At 43.4% G+C, this 25,362-nt stretch overlaps 1 protein-coding gene across 2 annotated transcripts in view; it reads left to right on the top strand.

Moving 5' to 3' along the window:
* Positions 1–14,493: 14,493 nt before the first annotated feature.
* The window catches only part of LOC124270507 (signal peptide, CUB and EGF-like domain-containing protein 1), a 60,666-nt gene continuing 49,797 nt past the window's right edge, over positions 14,494–25,362 (top strand). For both annotated transcript variants that reach the window (XM_046705526.1, XM_046705525.1), the window contains exon 1: positions 14,494–15,158. In XM_046705526.1, coding sequence (XP_046561482.1) covers positions 15,053–15,158 — 106 coding nt within the window. In that variant the 5' untranslated portion in view covers positions 14,494–15,052. The remainder of the gene's footprint in view (positions 15,159–25,362) is intronic.

Genomic DNA, 25,362 nt, shown 5'->3' with positions numbered 1-25,362 from the left:
ATGCATTCTGATGAACATAGGAACGGGTAATCATGCATTCTGATGAACATAGGAACGGGTAATCATTCTGATGAACATAGGAACGGGTAATCATGCATTCTGATGAACATAGGAACGGGTAATCATGCATTCTGATGAACATAGGAACGGGTAATCATACATTTTGATAAGCATAGGGAACGGGTAATCATACATTCTGATGCACATAGGAACGGGTAAACATACATTCTGATGCACATAGGAACGGGTAGTCGTACATTCTGATGAACATAGGAACGGGTAATCATGCATAGGAACGGGTAATCATGCATTCTGATGAACATAGGAACGGGTAATCATACATTCTGATTAACATAGGAACGGGTAATCATACATTCTGATGAACATAGGAACGGGTAATCATACATTCTGATGAACATAGGAACGGGTAATCATGCATTCTGATGAACATAGGAACGGGTAATCATGCATTCTGATGAACATAGGAACGGGTAATCATGCATTCTGATGAACATAGGAACGGGTAATCATGCATTCTGATGAACATAGGAACGGGTAATCATGCATTCTGATGTACATAGGAACGGGTAATCGTATATTCTGATGAACATAGGAACGGGTAATCATACATTCTGATGAACATAGGAACGGGTAATCATACATTCTGATGAACATAGGAACGGGTAATCATACATTCTGATGAACACATGAACGGGTAATCATACATTCTGATGAACATAGAAACGGGTATTCATACATTTCTGAGAGTCCACAGTTATCTAAGATCTGTTTGATAAATTTAAACCATTTCAATTTAGGTAAAGTGTTTGGAGAAGAAGATATAATGAAATCGAATAAAAAGATCGATAATTTTTTTTAAGAGTGTTTGTAGCTAGTTTATGCCAGAATGATATTATTCTTTTATATATCTTAATATATAGCTGATATCTTCCAAATTTGCCATAAAGCATGACATTGGGTTTTGAGTTTCGGAGACCACAAGCATATCTTAGAAATTTTAAGTGAGTTTTCTCTATTACCGATAGACATTCAAAACCCCATATTTCTGAATCATACATTAGTATAGGGACTATCATAGTATCGAATGCTGATATCAAACAATATAACCTTCATGTACTGGACTCGGCATATATTTTTGCGCGAAGTCAAACTGTCGTTCCCCGTCTCTCTCTCTCTCTCTCTCTCTCTCTCTCTCTCTCTCTCTCTCTCTCTCCACACACACGCTCACGCACACGCACACACACCCCTAGCCATAAGTTATGAACGGTCCCTTACTGTGTATAATCATTTGTCATGGGCAACATCTCAGCACAGAATCTAGTGCATTTTGGATTTAAATAAAACAACAACAACATGTGTTGTGCGTACGTGCGTATATATATATATGTGTGTGTGTGTGTGTGCGTGCGTGCGTGTGTACATATATAAGAGAAGGGGGGGAGAGAGAGATAGAGAGAGAGAGTGCATTAGATATAATATATGCTGAGTCCGGAATCTGCTCCATGGGATAAGCAAGTTATTTTCTGGCGTTAGCCATTTTTAACAATTATGGAAACGGTTTCATGCTTGTATGTATTTTTATGTAACTGAGTGAGTATGATGGCTTATATCTCTCCTCGCTGTATGATGATGGCTTATATCTCTCCTGGATGTATCATGATGGTTTGTATTACGATCACTTACTTCTCCTGTCCACGTATAACGATGATATATATCTCCCCTGTCCATCTGCTACGACTGTTTTTCTCTCCTGTCCATATATTACGATGGTTTATCTCTCCTGTCCATATATTACGATGGTTTAACTCTCCTGTCCATATATCACGATGGTTTACCTCTCCTGTCCACGTATTACGAGTATTACGATGGTTTTCCTCTCCTGTCCACGCATTACGATGGTTTAACTCTCCTGTCCATATATTACGATGGTTTAACTCTCCTGTCCATATATTACAATGGTTTAACTCTCCTGTCCATATATTACAATGGTTTAACTCTCCTGTCCATATATTACAATGGTTTAACTCTCCTGTCCATATATTACAATGGTATACCTCTCCTGTCAATGTATTACAATGGTTAACCTCTCCTGTCCATGTATTACAATGGTTAACCTCTCCTGTCCATATATTACAATGGTTTAACTCTCCTGTCGATGTATTACGATGGTTAACCTCTCCTGTCCATGTATTACGATGGTTAACCTCTCCTGTCCATATCTTACAATGGTTAACCTCTCCTGTCCATATCTTACAATGGTTAACCTCTCCTGTCCATATATTACGATGGTTAACCTCTTCTGTCCATTGACTCTCCTGTCCATATATTACAATGGTTTGACTCTCCTGTCCATACATTACAATGGTTAACCTCTCCTGTCCATGTATTACAACGGTTAACCTCTCCTGTCCATGTATTACAATGGTTAACCTCTCCTGTCCATGTATTACAATGGTTAACCTCTCCTGTCGATGTATTACAATGGTTAACCTCTCCTGTCCATGTATTACGATGGTTTACCTCTCCTGTCCATATATTACGATGGTTTAACTCTCCTGTCCATATATTACAATGGTTAACCTCTCCTGTCCATATATTACAATGGTTAACCTCTCCTGTCCATGTATTACAATGGTTAACCTCTCCTGTCCATATATTACAATGGTTAACCTCTCCTGTCCATATATTACAATGGTTAACCTCTCCTGTCCATGTATTACAATGGTTAACCTCTCCTGTCCATATATTACGATGGTTAACCTCTCCTGTCCATATCTTACAATGGTTTACCTCTCCTGTCCATATATTACGATGGTTAACCTCTTCTGTCCATGTATTACGATGGTTTGACTCTCCTGTCCATATATTACAATGGTTTGATCTCTCCTGTCCGTATATTACAATGGTTAACCTCTCCTGTCCATGTATTACAATGGTTAACCTCTCCTGTCCATATATTACAATGGTTACCTCTCCTGTCCATGTATTACAATGGTTAACCTCTCCTGTCCATATATTACGATGGTTAACCTCTCCTGTCCATATATTACGATGGTTAACCTCTCCTGTCCATATATTACAATGGTTAACCTCTCCTGTCCATATATTACAATGGTTTAACTCTCCTGTCAACGTATTACAATGGTTTTCCTCTCCTGTCCACGTATTACGATGGTTTACCTCTCCTGCTCATGTGATGTGCCCCTCTCTCCCAACATACAATCCTGTTTAACCCATCTCTGTATCAAGCTGTGCACATCCCGTCAATCTTCCCTGATATATCCCCCATCCGTGTACCAGAACGGTTTCATATAACCCGGCCTTATACTTTCATGTACCTACAACGACTGTCGTGAAGTGATGTAAAGGTTACATAGCTGAGATCGAGGCCGACTACACCTGGCGGGTTTAATTACCGCCTCGTCCTGCTCTCATGGCGGTGTGATATTTGTCCCTGCCGTGTGACCTGCGGTAACGACTGTCTTATCACTGCCTTCTAGACGCCGTCAATCCGCCTACCGCAACTCTATACCACACACGCGCTCAGGGACAGATTCCTAAGCCCAGTTTATTCCCTATTACGTATGTGTTAACACCTCTAATGCTGGTGTTGTAATGTTTGCAAGAAACAAGCACGCCCTGCGTTTTGTGTCCTCCCGCCCTGTGTTTAGTCTGGGGCTAAAAGGTTTTTGTGATTACACATTGAAGCTACTGGGAAGAGCCGTGTTGCCCATACACAACTAACGGCGTGGTTCTCACATGGCGGCAGGAGATTGCAGTCCATTGTCACAAGCCATGATAGCCTGGGCGGGATCAATCGTTGTTCGGACGAGGCTGCAGTGTGCACATCTTGATAAACGACTTCTCCCTTGTAATCTCGAACCACCTGCTATGTGGGTTTATGCTGGGGTGCATCATCTACACACACAGCTCATTGTCTCAAAGATATATCTACCACCAACGAGATGAATTGTTTAGAAGTGGCTAACGGCTTGAGGAGCATGGGTGGCTGATACGCCCGCTATTAACGCCAAAGAGGGATGAAGACGCAGGAGTGATGCTTGTTTTCCAACGCTTCCTATATGTTGAATAAACACTGCGCATATCTACCGTATGCGTGATAGATGTATTTGTGGGACTGCAGTGAACAGCAGTAGCCAATCTACCGAAAGGGAACGCGTAATACCACGGGTTTTGTTGTCAGTAACGTACTTTTTGTTACTTCTTGAACAATTTAACCAAAAGGTGGCCATATTTACAGATGAGTGCAGCCGACACGTTAGTCTTCTCCACGGGTGTGGAATATCTGCTTTTTGTTTGATCAAAACCGATCTAGAAAATTTAAATAGGCAAGCCTAGATTGCTGTATTTCACTTAGGATTGGAAACCAACATTCTGAGGAGAGAGAAATGAGTGCAATAAAGGCTTCTTAGATGTATATGTCAGCCTGTCGACACACAACCCAGTTGAACCCGTATAGAAGAATTTCAGACAAGTTCAATACTTCGTCAGCAATCCAATAACTAACATGAGTTGTCACTGTAGAATTGAAGACTCGAATTTAAGTATATGGTAAAGATTGTTGATTACATTATTTCTCAAATTATTAAAGTGAGCGAGTGAGTGAGTAAGAAAAATGACGTCGTACCAGCAATATACATACGATTTCAGGTTGGAAGCATGACGAATTATACATTTGATTAAAAGTTTAGTCATGGGTAATGTATCTAATATTCGCAAATTACTAACAGGAATGGTGCCATTTTTCTCTGAGGTTATGTATATTTAGCTGGTGTAAAGACGGTGTCGCTGCACGACGTTGAAGATGGCCAACTGACGTCAATGCTGCCGTTTACCTGCTATCAGAACTGTGCAAGTCAGGTGGAGCAAGTTCAACGGCCTTTAAACTTCCAATGTTTCTGTTGCAACACACGCGACAAGCTAGTGCTTCAGTACATGCTCGGATTTCGCACGTGTAAGCCAGGTTTTGACGTCATTAACGCCCCGACGCTAACTGTATCGGTGTTTTCAATCACAGAACCTGGCTCTACCTGTACAGATGTTAGAGCTAATAAACTGCATGTGGCGTCCTTGACATTGCTGATTTTGTTGATCCTCGCATGCATCCGGGCTAGACGGGGTCTGTGTTGTCACAGTAACTTGATTGCACGTAGGGCACGTGCAAATGTCATGGGATCAGGAAAGCGAGAGGTGCACGCGGTCAATCAGTGCTACGATATCGTACTTGTTTGCCTCCGAGTATTCACTTTGGAGGAGAAGATCAAGCAATGCGTATTTCTTGTATTGAATAATTATTAATGTTATTGTGTCTGTAAATGTGTCATTAAGATATGACACTTTTTTATGTGATACAAAATTGTCAATGGTGTTGTGACATACAACGAGATCAGTAAAATTGTAATTGGTTTTGTTTTGTGCCTTTGTGAAGTACCAGTACGTTAACTTTAAAATGTACGACCAAAACACACGCGGCAAACCCTGCCACGTACCCCGTAACGTCTTCAGCGACGGCTTCAGAGGCAGTGATTATCCTCACCAATAAAGGAATTGCACAAGCATTGGGAATAACTGCATGGAACATTTTACTGCCGCTTCGTAAGAAAATGGAAACGTTTCCGTTTCACATGCTGCAAAGTCCAACGTCTGGCGGCGGTATTATCGGAGAAATATTGACGTCAATGGTGCTGTTTTGCAATACAAGATAAACGCGTATGATGCTATTTGTTGTATATCTTTGATACCAATGATGTTTGTTGTACAATATGAACAACGTTTGACGTCCATGATGTTGATGGGGCGGTAGGGAAGCCTATTTGTTAAAGCGTTCGCTCGTCACCCCAAAGACCCTGGTTCGATTCCCCACATGGGTGCAATGTGTGAAGCCCATTTCTGGTGTCCTCCGCCGTGATGTTGCTGGAATATTGCTAAAAGCGGCATAAAATGAGTGAATGAGTTTAGTTTTACGCCGCACTCAGCAATATTCCAGCTATATGGCGGCGGTCTGTAAATAATCGAGTCTGGACCAGACAATCCAGTGATCAACAACATGAGCATCGATCTGCGCAATTGGGAACCGATGACATCTGTCAACCAAGTCAGCGAGCCTGACCACCCGATCCCGTTAGTCGCCTCTTGCGACAAGCATAGTCGCCTTTTGTGGAAAGCATGGGTTGCTGAAGACCTATTTTATCCCGGATCTTCACGGGCACAAAAGCGTCATAAATGTAAACCAACTCACTCACACATGATGTTTAATGCGACACAACGCATATCGCTCGACGTCAAAGATGTTGTATGCTATACGGCACGGACTGCATTTAACGTCCATGAAGTTATTTGCTGTACAACACGTCATGTTTTACTCCCATAGTGTTGCTTATCTATGTTGTTTATTATACTTAATGTGAAGCCCATTTCTGGTGTCCCCCGCCGTGATGTTGCTGGAATATTGCTAAAAGCGGCGTAAAACCAAACTCAGTCAGTCAGTCAGTATTTTACTTAATGGATAACGCCGGCGTGTCCATCCTCTGTTGTTTATAAACAATGCTGACAGCAATATTGTGTTTTCCTTCCCTGAATAGAGTTTGAATTGTGTTGGCAACCATCGTATGAATATATCTGTATACTTTGACAGGATCAGCCGAAGCTGTTTGTCAAAATCCACAAGATACCCTTGATCTGTTTGTTTCAAAGGATTATTTTAACTTTGGTAGCTACTGACCGGTCGTCGCCTGTCAGATGTTCTATCATGGGATAATGAACATCATGACAAGCCTGCTTTGTTTATCGTACACCGATTTAGAATTTCATTTTTGTACAAATATAACATGAAAATGTGTATTTAGAAAATATACGATGTCAGCTAATTAAGCTATCTAAATATGAAAAAACAACTTTTTCGCTCCTCGAAAACAGACCTGACTTGGGCAGACTTGAAGTATTAATTACATCGTGCGAAGTTCCTAAATGTAGTACATCTCGACAAGCGTTGGAGGCAGTTTGCTGAGTAGACGGGTGTGCACTCTCCGCCGCCTCCCCGTTAGTCTTTGTAGTGGAGAGGAATGCTGCGAGATAGTTTAGCAATTACTTCATTTCTTTACCGTTCATTAATTCTCAGAAGCATGACAGTGGTATTTTGACTACAATATAGCGGCAGTTCCAGAAGGGACGATGAAGGCTCACTCTTTCACTGATTGACGCTGTGGCTGGCCTACACACAAATGACTTACTTTTGCGATTTTTACATGTTTTATGCTGTCTCATGGAACTCATCACACGACTCGGTTGTGTTAAACGTTTCGACAGCATTTAGGAGCATGTACCTTTTAGTCAGGTTTTCTGAATACTCAACCGGTAGATTTAATTACCGCAGGATATGAGAGTACATGTATTATGGTAGAAGCTGGTGTCTTGATATTCAAGAAAGATCCTTACTTTTTCACTCTGCCGAAAGCATGCCCTGTTCACCAGAGACGCCCATTTTCAAGGATCTGATCTTGATATTCAAGGGCGGAATCTCTGATCTGGTGACTGTTATTCAAGAACCCTTGCCTTCCTCGGTATGCAAGGGATCTGGCCATCTTGATATTCAAGGGCTGAAAGCATTATCTTCATTTTCTGTCCCATCTTGATATTCAAAGATCCTATGGCAAGGATCTGGCCATCTTGATATCCAAGAGCTGAAAGCCTTGTCTGTCTCCATTTTCAAGGATCTGGCCATCTTGATATTCAAGGGCTGAAAGCTTTATCTGTCTCCATTTTCAAGCATCTGGCCATCTTGATATTCAAGGGCTGAAAGATTATCTGTCTCCATTTTCAAGGATCTGGCCATCTTGATATTCAAGGGCTGAAGGCTTCGTCTATCCCCGACCCTTGAAGATCCGGGGTAGAATAGGTCTTCAGCAACCCATGTTTGCCACAAAAGACGACTATGCTTGTCGTAAGAGGCGACTAACGGGATCGGGTGCGTCAGGCTCGCTGACTTGGTTGACAGATGTCATCGGTTCCCAATTGCGCAGATAGATGCTCATGTTGTTGATCACTGGATTGTCTGGTCCAGGCACGATTTTTTACAGACCGCCGCCATGTTGCTGGAATATTGCTGAGTGCGGCGTAAAACTAAACTCACTCACTCACTCATCTATCCCCATGTTCAAAGACCCTGTGGCAAGATATGGCCTCTCGATGTTCAAGGCCCGAAAGCTTCAATTGTCCCCATTTTCACGGATCCAAAAGGTCGCCCCGGGATGCAAGAACGTCTGTCCACATATCTAAGGACCGAACAGAAGAGATCCAACCATCTCGACATGAAGGGGGTGAAGGCTTCATCTATCTACTATATTCAAGGACACTATAGAATAGATCTGGCCATCCCATATTCAAGGGCTTTTACCCCATCACCCATTGCCTTAAAACATTATTGCACATTTTAAATATTCTTCGACCAGATACATAAGAGATCACCGAAATGCAACAATCTATACATTCATCGCTCAGAGGCCCGAGCGTCTCGATATCCAACCACCGGGTATAAGACTGAGCCATATGGTATTCGTTCCCCTTATTTGCACTTGGTGTTTCAGGGTTAGTATTGCTATCCGTGCACCCTATTCGCGTTCACAGGACATTACTTAATTGTATCGGGAGGTCAGACTCCGTAACGTTTTGTGACAGCGCCTATATGTCCCTTGAGCGCTCATGAGTGAGTTTGGTTTTGCGCCGCCTTTAGCAATATTCCAGCAATATCACGGCTGGGGACACCAAAAATGGTCTTAACTCTCTGTACCCATGTGGGGAATCGAACCCTTGTCTTCGGCGTTATGTCCCTGGACATAAGCGTTTGTCTATTCTGTCATACTGGTTCGTCTGGTCCAAAGTCGACTGTGTTCAGGGGCGCTGTGATGCATCTGTAACATTTTCCCCAGTTCCACTGTTGGCAGGTGGTCCACAAGGCTGTAGTCAACCTGCCAATAATGACTTTTTGTCCTGACTGATCACCCCTCCCCTCCCTTCCAACCCCCATCCTAGAGAAGCTCCTTCATCTTCCCAGACCTCCTTGCTCGTAACCCTTCTTCCAACCACTTGAGTTAAAGCATCTATCGGTGAAGTAGAGACGATACACTTTAAACACCATAAGCCATTGCAGAAGTAGAAACTACTTGGCAGACGAATATACTGAGTAACCTTTGCGCCATTTTATTTTTCTGAAACAAAAACGTGTGTTAGATAGTCATGAGCTATGTTTGCCGCCCACAGTCCCGAATGTAGATCGTATCAAGCTTCTCCGATGGCGTGGAAAGTTGGAACGATTCGCCAGACAGATTCAACAAAGAAATTTTATCGTCTTTTTTTATTCGTTCGTTTCAATTGGCACCCCTCCCCCTCGACATTGCATCTTGCTGAGGCGCAGACATCGTTTGAGAGCCACACAGGACAACCGAGACAGCGCCGGGAGACGGCAGATTGAATAGAAATACGAGTTAGATATATACTGAGGTACTGACTGTGAGCCTTGGATCCATTCACGGAAGCCATGCATCCACACACTTGATCCGTAGATCCACGCCTGGTGACATATGGGCGTCCTTTTTCTCTCAACAAGGGCCTCGGATCCACACACGTGGAGTCCTGGTCTACACACAAAGATCCAGACACAAGACCCTGGATCCAGACACTCCAGCCCGGTATCCATTCTCAGGCCTCTGGATCCACACACAGGCAAAATTATATCTAAACACGGACTCCTATCCAGACTTTTGGGCCCAAGAACTACTCATGGGATTCCTAGAGCCGCACACAGTCTTAATGAATATCGAATTACGGGACATGGATCCGCCATGGTTCCACTAACAAAACGGCCCAGATCCCGACTGTTGCATGTGGGTTTTTCGGGTCGTGATCCCGATGTTGCCAACAAGCAGAGTAACAACTATAACTGAAGATGAATTAGAAGGAGAAGGTTCGGCAAGCACAAAAGCATTAATGAAAGTCGGGTCGGTAGCAATCATCCTCCATCCTAAGTAAGAAGGCCCCCCAAATCTCGACCCCAAACACCCAAACCCCTCAACCCACCTCGTTCCCAATATACCCTAATCCTCCTTCCTCGATTTTCTTCTCGAACCCACAACCCCCTCCCTTTCAAGCCCCTTCCCCCACTCACTCACTCTTCTAGACAATCTTTTTCTGAAGACTCCTTCAGACCCTCACCCCAATCATCCCTCAAACTCCCTCCCCTTCTTTCCAAGACCCCTAATCCACCACGTCGCCCCAACCCCCTCCCCCAGACCCACACCCCTCATAGTCTACAAGTTGTGGCAAGACGTGGCAGCATCGAGATGGAGACCGGCAGCGATCAATCACCACTAATAGTAGTCGGCGGTGTTGCTGAACGTCGACAACGGTGTTTCGTTCCATATCTGAGTTTCAATATGCAATAGATTACATCATGGCGCACAACACATGGTTCAGCATTGTGAGGGAGGCAAGCTGCTTCACGCAATTCTCACACACATAAGAGAAATTTACCTGTATGGTACATTAGGCCTATAAAAAAGCATCATGTTTCTGATCTTTTGATTTAGCTGACAATGACATAATGATATGATTTGTTTTGTAACAAAATCATTTGCATGACATTTAAGAGTTCGAAAAAACCAAACCACTAGAAGTTGTTTAGATTGTTGCACTCAGCAGTCTTCCAGCTATATGACGGAGGTCTGTAAATTATCTAGTCTGGACCAGACAAACCAGTGACTGACATCTTGAGCATCGATCTACGCAGCTGGGATACGATGACATGCATCAACTACGTCAGAGAACCAGAGAACCAGACCACCCGCTCCCGTCAGTCGTTTTTCACCGCAATTATGGGTTTCTTACGAACAATTCAAACTTAGATCTTTATGGGTAGGCATCAGTTGCACGTCTACTGACTCCCTGTACAGGATTTACTTCACTTTTTGAACTGTACGTTTTGAACTACATTCGACAAGTCTACAGGGCCTTATAATCCCACCCTATATCCTGTAGACACACGTGGCATCGTGTGTGAAGCGTAGCCTTTAACATTTGGGTTGTTGGTTTTATAGTTTTAGGGCGACGTGGGCCAATAAGAGGCATATTTGCGCCCACTAACATTTGGGAAATCAGGTTAGAGTTACCTGTCCTTGATTAAAAAGTCAGAAAATGATAACGCTCGATGCTCTTATAGATAACGTGATTGAGGACCTGTTACATCTTACTTTTGATGTTGGCACTGGCAGAACAGGACTATCATCATGTGAGTTGTGCAGATCGGTATACATGTAAATCAAAGTTATAAGATGGCATTCATTACAACAATGTTGTAATTACATGAATGTTAAAATATCCAAATGCGTGTCGTACATATTACCTACAATGCGTAGATGTCCCAACATATGTATAAAAATTATAAACAGATGTTTTTACCTACTTCTTGATCAATCACAAGTAAAAGTGGACAACCGTTCATTTTTGCCTCCGCAATCACTACGGTACATACGAGATTCAAAACTCTATAAAAGCTTATCAAATATATGTGAAAATGTCAAATGCCTTAGAATACAGTATGGGTGCATTTTATTGTCGGTAATTTGTTGTAAAGGCCTGCTTGACTATGCTTGGAAATATGTCATGACATATCTGAAGTCTCATGTTTCGTGTCTTTGTGTGATTCAGACCAATGATGTCTCATATCTGGTGTGATTCAGGCCAATGATGTCTCATATCTGGTGTGATTCAGGCGAATGATGTCTCATGTCTGGTGTTTTTAAGGCCAATGATGTCTCATGTCTGGTGTGATATTTGTTATCCGCAGCGTCAAGGTTATTAAGGCGAGTCGATGTTTGTCAGCTGCAATGTTCTGGTAATCAAAGACAAACGGTGTTTCGTACCTGCAGTTTTCTGGTGATCAAAGCGAGACAATATTTGTTACTTCCAGTATTCTGGTGATCAAAGCAAGGCGATGTTTGTTATCGCCAGTATTCTGGTGATCAAGGCAAGACGATGTTTGTTACCTGCGTTTTTCTGGTGATCAAGGCAAGGCTATGTTTGTTACCTCCAGTATTCTGGTGATCAAGGCAAGGCTATGTTTGTTACCTCCAGTATTCTGGTGATCAAGGCAAGGCGATGTTTGTTACCTGCGGTTTTCTGGTGATCAAGGCAAGGCTATGTTTGTTACCTGCGGTTTTCTGGTGATCAAGGCAAGGTGATGTTTGTTACCTGCGGTTTCTTGGTAATCAATGTGAGGTGATGTTTGCTACCTGCGGTTTTCTGGTAATCAATGTGAGGCGATGTTTGTTACCTGCGGTTTTCTGGTGTTCAAGGCAAAGGCGATGTTTGTTACCTGCGGTTTTCTGGTGATCAAGGCAAGGCTATGTTTGTAACCTGCGTTTTTCTGGTAATCAAGGTGAGGCGATGTTTGTTTCCTGCGTTTTTCTGGTGACCAAGGTGAGGCGACGTTTCTTACCTCCAGTGATTTGTCAATCAACGCGAGTCGATGTATGTTACCTGCAGGCGATGTGATGTTTGCTTCCTGCAGTTTTCTGTAGGTCAAGGCAAGGCGATGTTTGTTACCTGCGGTTTTCTGGTGGTCAAGGCAAGGCGATGTTTGTTACCTGCGGTTTTCTGGTAATCAATGTGAGGCGATGTTTGTCACCTCCAGTCTTCTGATGGTCAGGGCAAGGCGATGTTTGTTACCTGCGGTTTTTTGGTAATCAATGTGAGGCGATGTTTGTCACCTCCAGTATTCTGGTGATCAACTTGAGGCGATGTTTGTTACCTTCTTTTTTCTGGAAACTAAGGCGTGATGCTGTTTACCTACAGTATCTGGAATGTAACCTCTACATACTTCAAATACTGAAGTATTACCTGTACAGACAACTGTATCCACCTAACCCCATCCACCCCCACCCTGCTTCAATCAGCGTCCAACAGTAAGGCGGCGGCCACATATACTTGTTGCACGTATGACTTATAACCTTATTATGCAGGATCGAAAGTCCCCCACCTACCAAGCGTGCCGTGTTTCACAATGTACCGACTATACCGAACTCGTGAAGCGTGCCGTTGCTTTGGAAGACACTGAAGTTTGGCTGTAGGTCCATCGCCATCTCCATCTAACATATGTGCTCCCCCACCCATAAGAGATGACGTCATGGTGCTTCACATCTCGCCTGTGGCGTCCGTTAATGGCATGATATAATTTAGATGTCATGTTTTCATAGTACCAAACTTTATCCCTGTCTGATTGGTAAAGACCAGAGTATGTTTTGTTTTTCTAAATATAATGCCAGAGATTAGTAAAAACATGGAATGTCGTTTTCAAAACTACAAGAGTATAAATGATACCGCAGTGGGGTAGCCTTGTGGTTAAAGCGTTCGCTCGTCACGCCGAAGACCCGGGTTCGATTCCCAACATGGGTACAATGTGCGAAGCCCATTTCTGGTGTGCCAAGCCGTGATATTGCTGGAATATTACTAAAAGCGGCGTAAAACTAAACTCACTCACTCAGTCCCCAAACCAACAGGTGTGTAGAGTCATTCCTAGTTTCAATGTTGTAGTCGTAGTCGTTGTTGTATTCGTAGATGAAGTAATGGTTGTTATTATGCGGTGATGATGATACACAACCACCACCACTACTTCTTCTGCTACTGTAATGATGCTCAACCCAACCACAAATTATAATACGTAATAATATGATAAAAGTGAAGTTACTGTAAGCAGTAGAGGTGATTATTATGATGATGATATAGATGACTACTACTACCACCACTTCCATTACTACTACTGTTGCTGCTGCAGCTTCTAATTAATGGCCGGGGCGGTGGGGTAGCCTAGTGGTTAAAGCGTTCGCTCGTCACGCCGAAGGCCGGGGTTCGATTCCCCACATGGGAACAATATGTGAAGCCCATTTCTGGTGTCCCCCGCCGTGATATTGCTGGAATATTGCTAAAAACGGCGTAAATCCATACTCACTCAGTCAGTCAGTCTAATTAATGGCAATGTAAATGTTTCAGAGATCAAGAACATTTTTATAAATCCTTGCTAACTTACTCTTCAGATTCATAGATTATTTCGTTATGTCGACGTCTGTAGCGGTGTATATGAGCCTAGGCTGACTGAATGAAGTATTTGCTGATGTTCCTCGCCGTTAACCCCGCACAGTGTTTCCTGTGCTCTTAACTTGGACGACGAAAGAAACACAAATTGTGTCTTTTTCATCTCAAACTTCAAAGTGTTTTGCCTCTTTCTACCTGAAACAATTGGTTTCCGTAATAAGCAGACATCTCGTGGCCAAGTGGACGGGATGAAGTAGCCAGCAGTTAACAGAAGACGGGCTCTCCCCTTGCGATTCCCCGAACGCGGGTCGACCGAGGGGCGTGCTAGCGACAGACAGCCAGGCAGGCAAGCAGGCGAGTGGTAAACTTCCCTCGCCGAGTGAGTATCTCCGAGTACGGGTCCCGCTCTCCGATCGGGCTACGTTATGCCATCCCAAAACCTCTCTGCATCTGTCACTCAATACTGGAGGGTACACGGCAGAGAAGACTCAGGGTGGTATCCACCCATTGAGCATTCCTGATAACCTGGGATACCTACTTCACAAGGAATACGTCGACCAGCTGAAATATTGTCAGCATGTCTTAAGACAAAGTTTTCTCGTGTCCTGCACCCGTAACAGACTTATGTAGAGAATAGCGCCGCTCACGGCTTGTACTTTTACTTTAGAGAAATATTCTCTATCTACATTTACGCGGTGGTGATATCCTCCAATCAAATCACAGCGCGAATTGAAAACTTTCGGTTATGACATGAACCGAAGACACTGGACGAATTGATTCTTGTGATGAGACTAGCACGTGGCGGAAAAGCAATGGCCGCCGACAGTAGCAGTGTGGACGTCGGCCTCGTGTAACTTCGTCAACAGCACCTAAACAACACATCACCACTGACAACTCCTCCCTCGGCCCGTCTGTCTATCTGAGTGAGGATATGAGGTGGGGGGCGCCGACTCTTCTCCTTGTTCACGGATGCTTGTTGTTCCTCCTCTGTCTCCCATTGGAAACGCTGGGAAAGAAAAGGAATCGTCAAAAGGCAGGTGAGATTCATGATTAATTTACAAACTAACCTAAGTGAAAAATACAATCCTAAACCGACCTTTTATTTGTACTTTAGCCTTTTCAAAAACTTCCTTCTAAACAATCCTCCTACAACCCGGCGATCTGTAAGTAGGGATTATGTAAGAAGCGGCGTTGGTTCGCTTGTGTGTGTCGTGTCTTGTATGTAGACCCCGACGGTGTTGACACGGCAGTAACGACTGCCACTGCACCGTGGTTACATGTTGTACACCGGCGACCACCCACCTACCCACACACGTATGAGAGGAGGGGCCGCCCCTCTACCAGATAGCCATATTTACACCGGAGCCCAATAGTTTAGACGACCTGTGTCTCTCCGGGTCGCCTGTGTGGTACATTGGAGGGGTGATGGAGGTTGCGACGCTGCTGTCAGTGTAACACTGTGTCACCTGAACCGTCTACCTGGGCTAAGCCCGTACACGTCAGGTGTAAACGCTGCTCATGACGGAATGCTCGTGTTTTAGAAGGAATGCAAACGTTCATGTAGAGCCCGACTAAACCCTGCAAATACTTTACGATGTTATCAGCTGCTTGTGGCAGTGCATGTTCTTGCCCAATTTCTAAGTCTTCTTCCAGAAAGGATGCTACATGTTTGATTATTTCTTATCAGCACTCATTTGATGTGTTACAAGACGGATATTTGTCTGTGAAGAAACAGCTTTAGGTAAACTCCATACACGAAATAGATCTATGGACTGTTTTTTTTAAGTTCCTGTAGTTTAAACACATATTTAAGTTACGTAATGTTTTCTTATAGTCTTATGCGGTCTGGTTCTTAAGGATGCGATTATCATACCGCTGGAATGTCATGAACGAAGTATATTGCAAGTCTGGTCACGTGGCGGGGTCATTAAGGTCACGGAAGTTGCTCTTCAAGGTCACGCTGGCTAGACACGATATTGCACTGGACGCGATAACCCCCAGCATTTAACACTTCACCAAAATCTATATCGATTACTGAAGAAATGTTCGGGATGAAATATTTACATTAATATCAAGTCGTGATTTTATGGGAATTGTTCTAGTCTTAGAAAAGTTCAATTCTCTCTTCGCTGGATGGTTTTGATCGACAGGATGAGATGTCTCCGAATCAGGCACTGCTCTAACACAGTAAGACACGGACCTGACGCTGCAGAGACACACAATTAGTGCCTAGCTTGTAGACATGTGGATCAGCCATGACCGCAGACAGATTTAACACGCATTACAACCTTCTCGTGGCTCGCAACGCCATAACGGCTTTGTGCTGCACGTGCGTGACGTCAGACTCGCTGAATTGCTGGAGGCTTGGCCATGTTGACATCTTGACCGGTAGTCTAGCCGCGGTCAGTAAAACTGTCTGGACATGATCTAATAACGTGTGGTAAATGAATAGCATTAGCAGGGTTTGCGCTCTCAACTCATCCAATTTCTCGGTGATTTACTAGCCTGTACAACTCATAAGCTAGTCTCCCCGTGACGATACTCAGGCAGTAGGAAGGAGGCACTTTTATTTCGAGTCTGAAAAAGAGAAGTCAAAACATAGCCAAGCCCTAAATATATTCAGGTTTCTTAAAATATGAGGTAAACGCAATTTATCCATCAATTGGTTTGCAAGAAATAGTTACTCTATGATTTCTGTAAGATATATGCATAGATTCGCCACTCGAAATGGGACGGTGGTTCGTTCACCTGGCGGATAACGCGTCTTTCTAGTGGTTAAAGCGTTCGCTTGTCGCGCCGAAGACCCGGGTTCGATTCCCCATATGGGTATAATGTGTGAAGCCCATTTCTGGTGTCCACCTGCGTGATATTACTGGAGTATTGCTAAAAGCGGCGTAAAACTAAACTCACTCATTCAAAAAGAGAACCGGAGTTCGCTTAGGAATGTGTGATGCCGCATTTTCTAAAAACAACGTAAAACATTTACAATATGCAGCCTCACTGAACTGACCCGTGAAGATCCGGGGTAAAATAGGTCTTCAGCAACCCATTCATGTCATAAAAGGCGACTATGCTTGTCGTAAAAGGCGACTAACGGGATCGAGTGGTCAGGCCCGCTGACTTGGTTGACACATGGCATCGGTTCCCAATTGCGCAGATCGATGCTCATGCTGTTGATCACTGGATTGTCTGGTCCAGACTCGATTATTTACAGACCGCCGCCATATAGCTGGAATATTGCTGAGTGCGGCGTAAAACTAAACTCACTCACTCACTCACTCACTCACTGAACTTGAATGTGTAGTTTTAGAAATTGGGTAAGACATATCCCTATTTATACTGTAGGTTTTTAGACATTATATATTTATTCAAATATAAGCGTGTTGCAATACTGCAAAGAAAAATGGAAAATAATTAATCAAGGTTTTAAAACCATGGCATCACATTGTGATTATCAGTGAGACAGGGGGAACATGTAACATATCAGTGAAAGTGCTGATTTCTACCGGGGACGGTGCGGGTCGACACCGGCTCTCGGTTATGACTATACACCATGACCTTATATCTCACGATTGTCGTGTCGGGGTTCGCCAACAGGTGTCGCTTCTGTCACGTCAACGACAACATCCTGGAATAGCTGTCAAAGCTTAGTCACAACATCCACCCAACGCCGACCCAAGTGCACACCCCTCAACTGAAGCTCACGCTGTACTTGTCGTTACCATGGAAATAAACATACACCCACGACAAACACCAAACACTTGAACGTAATCTTTGTGGAACTTACTTTTAAATAGCACTTGGAACCGCGAGTAAGATAACGAGTCACGAAATATGTTTGTGGTATGTTTAAGGCGATTTCAGTATGGTTATCTCCCCTTGCTGTATTGACGTCAATTCGGTACATAGTTGTCGGCCTCTGATATTTTAGAAGCTTATCCAATATATAATTTCTCCGTTTTATTTCATAAATATGGTGGAACTATTTCTGTATCAATACGTCTTCTCTGAGACCGATTTGAAGGGATCGACGATAATATATAGCCGCTCAACCAAAGTATTCTCATGAGCGAAAGAAATATGCTATGAGAGATAGGAGAGATGGCGGCGTGACGTCACTTCTTGAACGAAGTTATGATGGCGGATGTGTCCAGGATATTTATCATTCTAAAATGAATATAACATACGCTGCATAATTGTCTTTGAATAGCTTGACGCCACCTGTGTTCTACTAGTCCCGTGATCTGAAATTCCAGGCACAAGTTTGCTACTCTAGGTAAACCAGGATCTGCCGAAGGTGGGGGTAAATCTTCGGTTCGCATCCATTGGTAACATGCGAGGGTTGAACATCTGGGCTGACTCACGAAGATGACACACTGAAACTGACTTGCTGCTTTTATCCTCGCTCACTCATTCATTCACTCATTCAAGGCTATTTGTTCTCTTAACTTTAGATAACACAGGCATGCATATGATAATATAATCTTATGATCTGATGGGAAAAAACATGATTCATACTTTTAATGAAGGCTTTGTGAACGATACATTATGTTGATGTTCAGAATTGCCACTTATGCCTGTCTTGAAAGGTGAACGTTTATGGATCACCTGAGGATATAATAATTAAGAATTTGACATCCATGAAATTTTACGTGTATCACTTTTAAATGCCGTTTAAAACTTCATGGCTATCTTGTTTTTGCTCATCATGATTTCATGCCATGATTCTCCCATTATGATCCTTGGGTGGTGTGTAATCACTCGCAATGACTTTACCCTTTGCTATCTATCACGGTTTTCCCCGCTATTGTTTCTAAGTGTTTTTCGTATTTGTTTGTCAAATAGTGTTTGTATGACAAAACAGTTCCCAGCAGTAATATATCAGCAAGTTTTGGAATCGACCTGGAAAATCCACAAACAAATAGCATAGTCCGCGTAATAGAGGTTCCTCGGTACACATGGTCTTCCACTTCAGATATTGAAGGCTTCTCTGCATAGGAACCCTCTGCTACGCTGTGCAGCTATCAAGCAGATCTTAGGGTGGTCTTCAATACAGCGGATGCTATCTATCAGCCTTCATCCTCCTGTTAAGATTTCAGTTAATGTAAATGCTGTGAGTGACTTTTAGCACTTGTTTATAAATACGATGTCAGAGGCGGATTGAAACTCCTTTGTTGTATTCTTCTCACCACATGTACATGTGTCTGTTCAACCTGGAAGATAGTGCGCGTATCACCCACCTTTTCCTGTACACTCTCACACCTGGCGTATACAGAACCCCTAGTATCCAGGTAGCGACGGTTCTGTCGGTACTGGACGTTTTAAATGCTTTCAACCTGATGCAACGTGGATTATGGAAACGTAAATATAGATGGATGTTTCAAGTCAATGATCTAGACTTCTTGAGGTCTCCCACAGGACAAATCATCTGGTAACATATTGGAGCATGGACTGAGCTTTGAGTATGGCGCCCGTAAGTAGGTCACGACACTTCACGAAACGTTACGTTGTTTAGTACTTCCGGTGACAATAGTGTGAAAATAGCCCCACCTGGGTATCACGTTATTCCCTGATCCCTACACTCCTTCAGGTATGCAGGACTTTTAGCTGAATAAAATGTCCACTTACAAGGCAACATCTGATATATCGTTTTTGCTCATGACTGTGATATTACTGCTGAGTCTTTTTTTAAGAACAAACATGTTTTCAAAACGTTATTTATTCCTTTGAAAGGAACCAGACAATTCCTTTGGACCTATGTCACTTTAAATGTTAGAACATCCATCAATGCCCGTGAAAGATTGATTGGGCCCTAGGCAAAATATATGCTCGATGCTTCATTTCCTTATCTTACTGCTCTCTCCCCCTCGAACGAAACCATGTTACAAAACCAACCAACACTATGCCGCTCAATGTCGACAAGTATCGGACTTAAACTTGCCGTCAGGAAAGGCCTTAAGCCCTTCTCACCCGGCCAGCAATACTGATATCTCTTGACATATGTGTTTGGTCAGTGTTTGGTCAAGTCAGCAGCAGCATTGAGCAGCTGGACTGTGCCTTTCCATAAAAGACACTCGGAGCAATAGCTGCACATTGACCCAGTCATCTCGCATTTGGTTGTGTGGACGTGTGGTTCCATGGTGACGATTTCGGATGACATTGTTTTCCCTATTGTGACCCTTGGTCTTGAGACAGGCTCCTGTGTTTCTTTCAACCTGTAATCGCTCTATAGATTTCCTGATGGGATATTATCAAGGTGACTTAATTCCTCGTATCACTATTTCATTTATAACTTAATGTTAAGTTGTCATTATTTCGCCTTTCTATGAAATATAATCTCAGCATTATATTAAAGTGGCATCTTAGAAGCTGTAGTATCAATTACGACAAAGATGACTATAGATTACTTGCTTATTATAGGTACTGGCACATAGCCGACGCATGCCTTGAATGAATAGAGAACCTGAAGTTTGAATTAGCTGTCTTCGTGTATATTCTTTGCAACTTCCGTTACAAGTCCAGATACTGGTCTCATACATCGATATCGGCTCCGCGGCCTGCGTTAGTCTATGTTGTGCAAACCTGGTTGAACATATAGTGGCTTCAGAGAGAAAGAGTGGCTTCAGGAAGGATTGAATCAATTACGGAACTCTAGATTACTATGCTGATCCATGAGTGAGTGAGTGAGTTTAGTTTTACGCCGCTTTTAACAATATTCCAGCAATGTCATGGTAGGGGACACCAGAAATGGGCTTCACACATTGTACCCATGTGGGGAATCGAACCCGGGTCTTCGGCGTGACGAGCGAACGCTTGAACCACTGGGCTACCCGCCGCCCCTGCTGATCTGTGCCGGAACGTGTGTCGCTACCTCTGTTCACTGGTCACCTTCCCTGTGCTGTCGCTAGTCAAACCAATCCGACAGTTTATAGAGCATACATCATGTGATCATTTGTACTTACGAATGACGTTTGGATACGGTGTCAAGGCCATCATCTACACATTGTATTATGTTTTGAAGTTATTGCTCACATTGGTATTTTTATTTATATATTTTTTTGCTTGTTCGTATCAAAAACATAAGTTATAAACCGTTTCATATATAACCGTGAAACTGTATATTATACACGCCAGGCAAGTCTTGAACTGGGAGAATGGATATGCCATCTACAGATCATCACCTGTTTAAATTACAAAAGGTGCAAACCATGGTATTCACATTGTACATTATAGTGGGGACATACGTATATCGGAAATCCGTAAAATAAAAAGAATTTGTTTTCAACGAAAGCAAGATATTGTCCACATTGTTCCCGTGTATGGAGGCGTGACGAGAGAAAGCAACCCCCAGCAATCCCAGGGATGAAAACCAAGGTGTAAGATCAAACGTTCGATATCACCCCATGTACTGAAATTCAATTACATTTGTTCGTGTTTATGACATATTTTAAAAATCCTACATAGAAGCATCGTCTTCCCTCGAGGATTGGATAACCCCGGGGTTTTGTATTGACCCCTCGTGGTGCTCAACATTGTCCATTGAGAACCTGTTTGACCTTCCACTGGGAAGTATGATACTTTTCATGCTGTATAACTAATTCTCATGTTACTTCTCATTTATCGCACGTTCCAGTCCATTAGCGCTCACATGCTTATCTAATGATCCTGGATTCAGCAGTTACTGTACACCACCCACCTCCCCCACCCGTAACTGTGGCGCGTTCGGGTTACCCCTGACCCGTACAAGCGATGACCCGTTGTCTAGGTCAGTGGTGTGGCTATATCCAGGTGCGCTCACCTGTCTAGTGTGATGGCAATCTCGGCAAGGCCTCCACAAGGCCTCGGTTACATGTGTCTGGTCATGTGAGCGAGGTTCCGCCACGGGGCCTCTGTCACACGACCCACGGCGTTCCCCTGTCACAGAATGGCCACTATGTGTGATAGATGTTTTGCACCTGACCAGATACCATCAGACCAGTGATTTATATTTATCTTGATAAACAAACAATATCTCACTGCTTTGTACGCGGGGATTTAGTCGAGTGAAGTTTGCGCACACCCTTGCCGTAGCAACCCAGTCCACGGGCGCATCCAGGGTGGTAGGGTCTATGGGGTCGTTGGGCCTCCCCCTCCCGTTGTAAGAGATCGATGTATGTATCAAATTGCCAGTATCGACAGATTGTATGTAGCAGTTTTAAAGGTCTGTTTAGGATGAATTAATATATGATCATAAGTATGTATCAGGTGGTGGTGGTGGAATTGGGTTTAACGTCGTGCTTGAGAATATTTCGCTCATATGACGACGTGCATGCGTGTGTATGTGTATGTGCGGCTGCTTGTACTAGCCCAGACTGAAGCTGGTTTTATAGTGCTAGCCCACTGAGATACCATGCCGCAGTGAAGCATGAATACCCCACTCAGACACATTATACTGACTCCGAGCCGACAAGTCCTTGTTGTACCCATTAATGCCGAGTGCCAGGCAGGGACCAACAAGTACCATATTTTAACATCTTTTGGTATGACGCGGTCGATAGGGCGACCTTCCGCACTCGGGCGGACGCTAACTCACTACACCTTCCGGTTACCAAGTAGTGTAGACGGTTTAGTCTGAATATATATAATTTTGATACCACTTTACATTGAAAAGGAGCCACGGAGGCCAGGTCTGAACCTGAAATCTAGACTTGCTTTATTTAGGGCTTTAGCACTGCAGAGAGGACCAAGTAGGGAATTAATGGTTGGGACTGTGAGACGAGTATGTACCGAGTACAGTCATGTATTAGGACATGATTTTTAGTGAAATTGGATATGACCTGGAGTAGCTTTAGGGTATGATCTTGATTATGCATTAGGATATCGTTTTGAACATTTATTGATTAGTGTTCTTGAGTATGTTCATTTACATGTATTTGGATATGATCTTGAGTGTACACTAGGACATGACCATTGGTAATTATTATGACATGATAGGGTTGTATACTTTCCATGTTGAGGATGAAAATCGATTGCCAATTGAACCATTGACCTGGGTAATAATGTTGCACCCGTAGCATGCATCTGTGTGATGTGGAAACAGCTCAGTATTAGTGACACTTTTGTTGTTATTGTGTGTATGTATGTAATATAATGTGATAGCCAAAGCGGTATTGGGACAAGGCAGACCAGCCAGGACAGGACCCTGTTGTCCAGCAAGTAACGTCAAGCGTTGACAATACTGCCAGAAGGTTTGGTATTCGACGTCGCAGGGGGCAAAGTTACTTTAAAACAATTTTCCCATTGAGATTACCCGACTGTCAATGATGTATAGTGTATACATGTGTGTCAGCCGTCTGTGGCACGCATGGCTACAATGGCAACTCACAGGTGAGTCAACTTACGACTGTCATGTACACCTGCCCCAACTACCAGCAGTTCTAGGCCAGTCTTGTGACCGCGTCTCTTCGATGTTATCATCAGAGTTACGATTTATGATGTCTCTCCCTCTAAACGAGGGATCAAATTCTGGCATGTTTTTTTCTAAACGTATGAACTAGTCATGCTCCTCCCTCCATTGTGGGAACTCGAGTCTGCTTGACGACACGACCAGCGTTATGTGACGAAGGGTCTGATTCAAGTTCCGGGGCAAAGTGGAAACCATTACTATCAGCTTCTGAAGTATCGTCTCACAGCCAGATGACATACACACCTTTTCTTGCGTATTTCTGACATCCTTTTCCGCTCGCGAACAAACTCTAATCCGGCCAACAATGTAATATTTGGACGGAGACAAGACTGGCGAAGTGCATCTTGATGAAGCTGATAGCCTGACGAGGACTTGCGATTTCACGGCGATAGGACATTACGCGTAGGTGCTATTTCTTGGAGTTAGTTATTTGGGAAATGCTATCTCAAGTGACAAGCGCCCTGCATTGATCATCGTCCAGTCTGAAAGGGTATTGGACTGTTCATCATGGGTTTTTCATGTAAATGTTTCTTTAAAGTGATTCTGTTTTACATTCCTGTGACAGTAACCTGCTATTTTGCCCATTATGTACGATTCGTGTGGAACACTTTGAAGAAAGCATGATTGCTGCAGATATACATGGCGCTGTGGGTCCGGTACCCCACCCTCGGCATTTAATTTACTTAAATCATATTTATCACTAGTTGGAGAAAGCCATGACCCATATTCTGTGGCATTTACGGGAAAACGAGTAGTGGCAAAATTAGTTATCTCCTAAACCCTCCGTGAAATGATTGTATGGTTTATGGCCTGGCCCATACTGCAGGCATAAAGCGGTGAACGAACCACAGTCAGAGGTGCTTTCTGGAGGAATGTGTGCCATGGCAAGCATGCACGCAACTTCGTCTTCAAACAACTTGCTCCTGCCGCAAGTACCCCATGACAACTATAAAGGATATAGGTTCAGGGAAGGGGAAGGGGAAGTGTCTTGGAACAGTCTTTTACAATACTCCTCCTTCTACATCTAACTGTCCAGGGCAAAATACTGAGGAAATGGAGTGACCAAGATGGAATAAATAAATTCATATTTGGCCACTTGACACCTTTCGAGCGTCGAAAATTTGTTGTTCAGCAGAACGTTCGTTTTGCAGTGTGCTTGTGTGCGTGCTTGTGTTTTGTTTGTTTTGTGTGTGTATGTGCGTGCGTGTGTGTGCGCGCGTGCGCATGTGAGAGGCTGATATCTTCCGGATAATGGATGGATTTCATCATACTTCAACCTGTCTTAGTAGAACGGTTGAGCGGTATTTGCCGGGTTAACAGTTGAGCGGGATTTACACAGGCATTGCTTGTAAATTATGTTAGCAGAATGGCTGAGTTGTTACATTTTCAAGACGGTTAAAGAAGGATAATGGGAATTTGCACAGATATTGCATTTAACATTGTGTTAGCAGAATGGTTAAGAGTTATCGGATTGAACCCGGTGTTAAAGATGGTAGTTGAGTAGCGTTGTTTAGTAGCAGCTCAGTGCACATGTCCCAAAGTGAACTGAATGAACCAAAGCTGGCAGCGGAGAGGAGCTCCATGGGTGACCAACCTTAGGTTCTCTGACTTCAGGAAGTGCCCAGGGTGTCGATTCAGCTCCAAACTGAAACAGGTGATGTCCTAGTCTGTCTCACAGACTCTGAACCGCAGTATTTCCCCAACTACCTATCCTTCCCTGCAACACTAAAGTCCTAGATGTAGCAAGTCTAGATTGCATAGGGTCTCCCTTCTCACTGGGGCCCCTTTCCAGTTTA

The sequence above is a fragment of the Haliotis rubra genome, unplaced genomic scaffold, assembly GCF_003918875.1.
Source record: "Haliotis rubra isolate DU_JTF1 unplaced genomic scaffold, ASM391887v1 Scf152, whole genome shotgun sequence".
In the NCBI taxonomy this organism is placed as follows: domain Eukaryota; kingdom Metazoa; phylum Mollusca; class Gastropoda; order Lepetellida; family Haliotidae; genus Haliotis; species Haliotis rubra.
This window is presented reverse-complemented; position numbering and strand designations above follow the sequence as displayed.